A 5,742-nucleotide genomic window follows, 5' to 3' on the forward strand; every position below is an offset into this window, starting at 1 on the left:
GGACTGAGTATCCCTCAAAACGAGGTGCACGCAGCCCTGGTGCGCACCACCACCACCAGCTGAAACTCTCCGTTGTACGGAGGTACTTGGAAAAGGATCGCTATCCTGACCTCCTCAGCCTGGTCCTCCAGCCAATGCGCGGTATCGGCGAACACGTTGCAGAAGTTATCAAAGCATCCACGGGCCGACTTGCCAAGTTGAGGGAAATCTGCTCGCCCCAGCGGGGCCTCGTGCAGAGATCTTCTCCGGTCTTTCTAAATAGCCCAGCCTACAGCACGGGTACTCTACGGCGCCAACGCGTAGCGGAGCAGTGCCAACGCAAACTGCAGGAAAGCCCTTGCGCACTTTCACATCAAAGAAGTGGCAAGAATAAGGGGCACCCCACAATATGCAGACGACAGAGACCTACTCAGGAGGTCGATCTCCTGCCCCTCGACACCGTAGTGCTGCTGCGCCGTACCCCGCCTGCATCCCTCCGCAATTACGCGAGGGGGTTTCTCTGCACATTTGGTGCTGGTTGTGTGCACGCCGAATCACAGTGTCGTCATAGAGCTTTGGCGGCTTTCATGCAGGTATGCAGGCATTGGCCACTTCGGAGCTCTGCACGCATACGCTCTCCCCCCATGCGCAGTAGTCACGTGTACTTCAGCGCACTACTCCCGGGCAGGCTGCGGGCGGACTGTGCTGACGAATAAGAGCTCGCAGCCTGCAGGCAGCGACTCTCCCGTTTTGTGAAGCACACTTACTTGCTGTGGGTAGGTGTTGCGATGCAGGCGGGCATCAAGCCAGGAGAAGCTGCGATGCTTCACTCTCATAACACACCCATAGGTGCCGCAACAACAGGCTACGGCCCCCACCTTTGCTTGCAGCTATCGTACTGATTGTGAGGCAATGAAACTGGGGCTTGGTGTGCTGCGAGGACAACTTGATCAGCTAGGATGCAGGAAAAGACGTGTAGTTGCTGTTGCAGACTCGCTTTCCCTCCGCATGGTGCTGAGCATGGGCCCTACGACGGTGGACAGTGGCACAGTGCGATGTATTGAAGCACCACTTCTGGCGTCACTCGACTCGCTGCATGCGCTTTTCGTCTCTGTTTTTTCCCCCTTGTTATTGTGCAGGGGAACACAACGGCAAAGTTGGCAATCTCAGAGGCGCCGGCGCCAACTCTACGGACGACGGAGTTGGTCGCCGGTCTCACACGCCCAGACCACACCTGCATTCCCGATTGGAGATGTAACACGCGGAGAGAAATGCCCACTTGGCGGAAACTGTCCCCCACCAAAAAACAACAACAACAACATTGAACTTACGAGTCGGCAGGAGAAAACCCTCGCTCAGTACCGCACAAGCGCCTGCCCCCCACCTTGGATTTCTGCAGCAGTGGGTGGGTGGCAATGATGGCGCAGAGTGCGGATGGTGTACTGCCAGCGGAGCACCCACGCATTGTGGTAATTCCCCACCTCAGCCAGAGCCTCTGCGCTCAGTGGTGTTTGCTACACGAGGGCCGTCCAGCCCAGCGCTATTGCCCGGTGTTATAAGCAGGCGAGGCTCGCAGACTGCCCAATGCTCAACACACGCCTTGTTTCAAACTATAATCGTCGCACACACAGTGAGCTGATCGCGCCCATCTTCCTCACGCTGCATGGGCTTACCTCGTTGAGTGTCTGTCACTGATGCCCCCTTCCTCCCCGTGTGGCCCTCTGGAGGGACAGGCTCTGGGCTCTTTGTGCGCTGGCACACGCCCTCTCCTGTCAAAGACGCGCGGATTCAGGAGAGGGTGGCGTGCCCCCTGCGGTCACGGGCTCACTGCAACATCCCACCTGTCGAGGCACATGCGGGCACGCCATCCAGATGCGCCCCTTCCGTGACATCAGCGAAAATGACGGATGAAGACAGCGGGTCCCCCCCTCAGCAGCAGGGTCGTCCTGAAGCAGGCCCCATGATGCAAAGGTGTGAGCACTGTGTGCACGCGCTGTCTCGCAGAGCTGGCATGGTGTGTCACGTCCAAGCAAAGTATCGAGAGGTCAGAGGAGCGAGAGTGATGGACAAACAAGGCAAGAGGAGATGCACACCAATGCACCCCAAAGTGCATATGTGCAGCATGTGCGGCATCTCCAGCCCCACACCGGGTGGGCTGATGTGGCAGCACACATCCCGGAGGCAGAACGAGAGACCCCCGAATCGCGCCATCGAGTCCTCCCAGCCTCCACCGTGGAGAGCCACCGCGCCGTATTACGGAATGCAGCCGCGTGAAGCGACTCAGGGCGAAGCATGGGCTGCAGGCCGGGTGCCGGGTCTCCCAGGGCCCTGACCTACAGCCGGTCGACTTCCTCCTTGGGCCCATCCGGCACGCGTCCAGGCCACCCCACCCCTCTCTGCCCAAGAGCAGGACCCCGGACGCAGTCCACTGAGATCAAGGCATGCAACCCACCTGAGTCCGCCTGGTGCCGATTGCGCAGCACGTATGAGCGGAAGGGCCGAGGAAGAATGAGAAGAGCCCGCTAGACGCATGGCCGGAGTCGATGTCAGACAGCCTGCCCTACACGACCCGGATTTAGCTGCGGCGCAGCAGAGGTGTAGGCGGACTGTTGTTCAGTGCAGGCTTATTTGCGGACTCGCTCGTGATGGAATGGACACGATGCTGAAAGGAAACCTGTTTACCGCTCCTCCTACGTACCCTCGTGAAGGTCCCACCCTGTGGGCGTTGGCATGGTGACGTGTGTGTGGGTGTGTGTCACTTTGTAGCTCATCTATGAATCAAGTAAATCCAAAGGAGAAGGAAATGGAGAGAGAGAGAGACGGCTCTCAGTATAGAGGAGGGTCATAGCCGCCCTAAAACACAAAATGTTTCGTGCGGCACGGATGGTCGACATATAACAGACGAGACACTATTCGTTCGCCACCTTAAGGAGCGCCGCGCGCCACTCAGCGAGTGGTGAAGGCAACAAAGCCTCCCGGAGCTCATCACCTTCTCCACGTGTCTTGGTGGTCGCAACGCTTGTGGCACATTTCACATACAAAGGGCGCCTTCGTTTCCCTTTCACCCCCCCCTTTCTTGCGCTTGTGTATGCGCGGTGTCGATCTCTCCACTCCTGCTGTCTCCGGGTTCAATGCCTCATTACCCACTCCGGCTCTTCTCCCTTATCTTCTCCTTTCTACTGCCCTCTGAGTCTTTCTTCCGGCACGGGTAGTACGCGCCCACGCACAGAGTACACGTACGAAACGAAGTGGCTTTCTCACCGCATCCCCTCCCTCACCCTCACCCTCATCCTCATCCTTCATCCTCTTTTTCTTCTCATTTCGCTGGCCTCCGCCGCCGCCGGGTTTAATAGTCTTCCAGGCTCCTCTCCCCCCATTGCGCACTGCGTTGTGCGTGTTGGCGACAGGCTTTTCCCCTCCCCTGGTTTCCTCTCTCATTCCTGAGCTCTCCTCGAGGGTCTCTCGGAAAGAGGAGAAGCGAGAAGTTCTCTAGGGTCTGTGTCAGCAGCGGCATCTTTATTCATTCACTCAGCACAGCTTCTGGAGTACACATTGACATACTTTCACACACACGCACACACACGCACACAGACCAGTCAACACTGCACATCAGCAGAACAGTGAAGCAGCTACATATATATATATATATATATATATATATATATATATATATATATAGCTGATTCACTTTACACTTCTTGTCTTTTTCTTACTTTCAGTCGCCGACGTCATCACTCCGCCGTGCTGTACTTCGACCAAGCGACTCCCCGCCCCCTGCTTGCCTTTCGCAACTCTCCATCTCTGAAGCCCTTTTCTCCCGTCTATGGTGTGTCGTTTCCTGCACCATCACTCCTTTCCTTGTCTCTTGCTCAACACAGGCTAGCGTTCCGTGATACGCCTACCACCCTACCCGCACATCGACTCGCTCGCAAGCATGGACGCCGCCTTCGACCTCTTCACCTCCTTCATCCCGGTGGATCGGGAAAACATGACGCACCAGATGGTTGTCTTCTGGCTTATCCTCGCTTCTGGCGGCATCTTCATGTACCTGCTCTTCGCCTCCATTTCCTACTTTACGTATTTTCGTACGCTGAAACGGCAGTTCTTCCCCAAGACGATCGACCCTGATGATACATGCGAGCTGCAGGAGCAGGTGCGGCATGAGATCTGGATTGCGGTGTGCTCGATCCCATTTATGGCGTTCTTGATGATGCCGGCGGCCACCTTCGCGCACCGTGGGTATAGCAAGATGTACAATAACATCTCCGACTACGGTTGGGGGTACTTCTTGATCTCCCCCGTGCTGTTCTTTGCCTTCACGGACTTCATGGTGTACTGTTTCCACCGTGGGCTGCACCACCCGATGATCTACAAGCACGTGCACAAGCTCCACCACACGTACAAGTATACCACGCCCTTCTCGTCGCACGCCTTCAACCCTGTTGACGGCTTTGGTCAGGGTGTCCCGTACTACCTGTTTGTCTACCTGTTCCCCCTTCACAGCACCCTTTTCATGGTGCTCTTCTTGGCGGTGAACTTTTGGACCATCTCGATCCACGACCAGGTGGACTTTGGCGGGCGCTTTATCAACACGACTGGGCATCACACCATACACCACGAGCTGTCCAACTACGACTACGGGCAGTACACAACGGTATGGGACCGTCTGGGTGGGTCTTACCGCCCTGCCGAGCAGACGCATCAGCTACTGTCCCTGCTGCACGCTGGTGATCCCAAGTACATGGACCCTGTGTACGCGAAGTACCACGAGGAGAAGGGCTTCCTGGCAGGTCGGTTCAGGGAGGAGGCCGCCGCCGCGCGTCGCTTGAGGAAGACCGGTGCGTGACAGACGGGAGTTGCCACTCATCAAATACTCATCCATCAGTGTGAAATACGCATATTTTTTTTTTCCTTTGAAGACAAAAGAGTTTTGGGCTGTTTTGCTCATGCCCCCATCATTCCCGCGCCGTGACTCGCCAGGCCTCCGTATCGCATCGGTGATGGATGGAGGGGGAGGGGTGGCGTAGAGGCGCGAGTGTGAGACGGTGGTGCACACGCATGGAAGTGTGTCTCTGTGAGTGTTTGGCTGTAGCCGCATTTTCTTCTTTGTATTTTTCCGTTGTCTGGCTTAAATCGCCGCTCCTTCTTCGCTTTCATCATCGCCCCACTAAGCGATAAGAAAACACAGAATGGCATTCCGTGTTGGAGAGGGGGGGAGGAACCAGAGAAGGGGGAGGGAGTAGGTGGGTAAGCGACAGCAATATAACACACGAATAGAGGCGCAGGTGTCGGTGGACCACCGTGTGCGTCTCCGTGCCTCTCTGCACAACGCGTCTACCAGCGTGCTTTCTTATTGTTTTTCTCGCCCTTTCCCTTTCTGTTCTCTCTTTCGCTTCCTCGTTCTTTCTCCTCCCCCCCTCTCTCTCTCTCTCTCTCTCTGTGGCATGTATATATTTGCTTGTAGGCGCGCAGAGAGTGGGTGGGACGGGGTGTACGTCAGCTGGCGCACACACACGCCATGCACACACACGCCAACTAATTCTCAGGCGTGCGAGAGAGGGGGAGGGGCCGTCCACTGCGAGAAGCACAACATTTTTCGTGTGCGTCGCCTCTTTTTCTCTCGCGTTGGGGTTTTCCCCTTCTCGTTTTTTCCCTCTTCTTCTTTTTCTCTTTCCTGCTCGTTGGCACTGTGTCGCGTGCCTCGACAGTTCTTATGATTTGCGAGCTCTGCTCACACCCGGACTGGTCTCCGTCTCGCTCTTC

The 5,742-nt window shown here is 56.4% G+C and overlaps 1 protein-coding gene across 1 annotated transcript; it reads left to right on the forward strand.

Moving 5' to 3' along the window:
- Positions 1-3,913: 3,913 nt before the first annotated feature.
- Positions 3,914-4,825, forward strand: LBRM_23_1420 (lathosterol oxidase-like protein; the record flags this gene model as incomplete). Its single annotated transcript, XM_001565164.1, has 1 exon — positions 3,914-4,825. The coding sequence occupies one exon, from the start codon at positions 3,914-3,916 to the stop codon at positions 4,823-4,825; it is 912 nt and encodes a 303-aa protein (XP_001565214.1).
- Positions 4,826-5,742: the final 917 nt, after the last annotated feature.

This window comes from Leishmania braziliensis, chromosome 23 (assembly GCF_000002845.2).
Source record: "Leishmania braziliensis MHOM/BR/75/M2904 complete genome, chromosome 23".
Taxonomy (NCBI): Eukaryota; Euglenozoa; class Kinetoplastea; order Trypanosomatida; family Trypanosomatidae; genus Leishmania; species Leishmania braziliensis.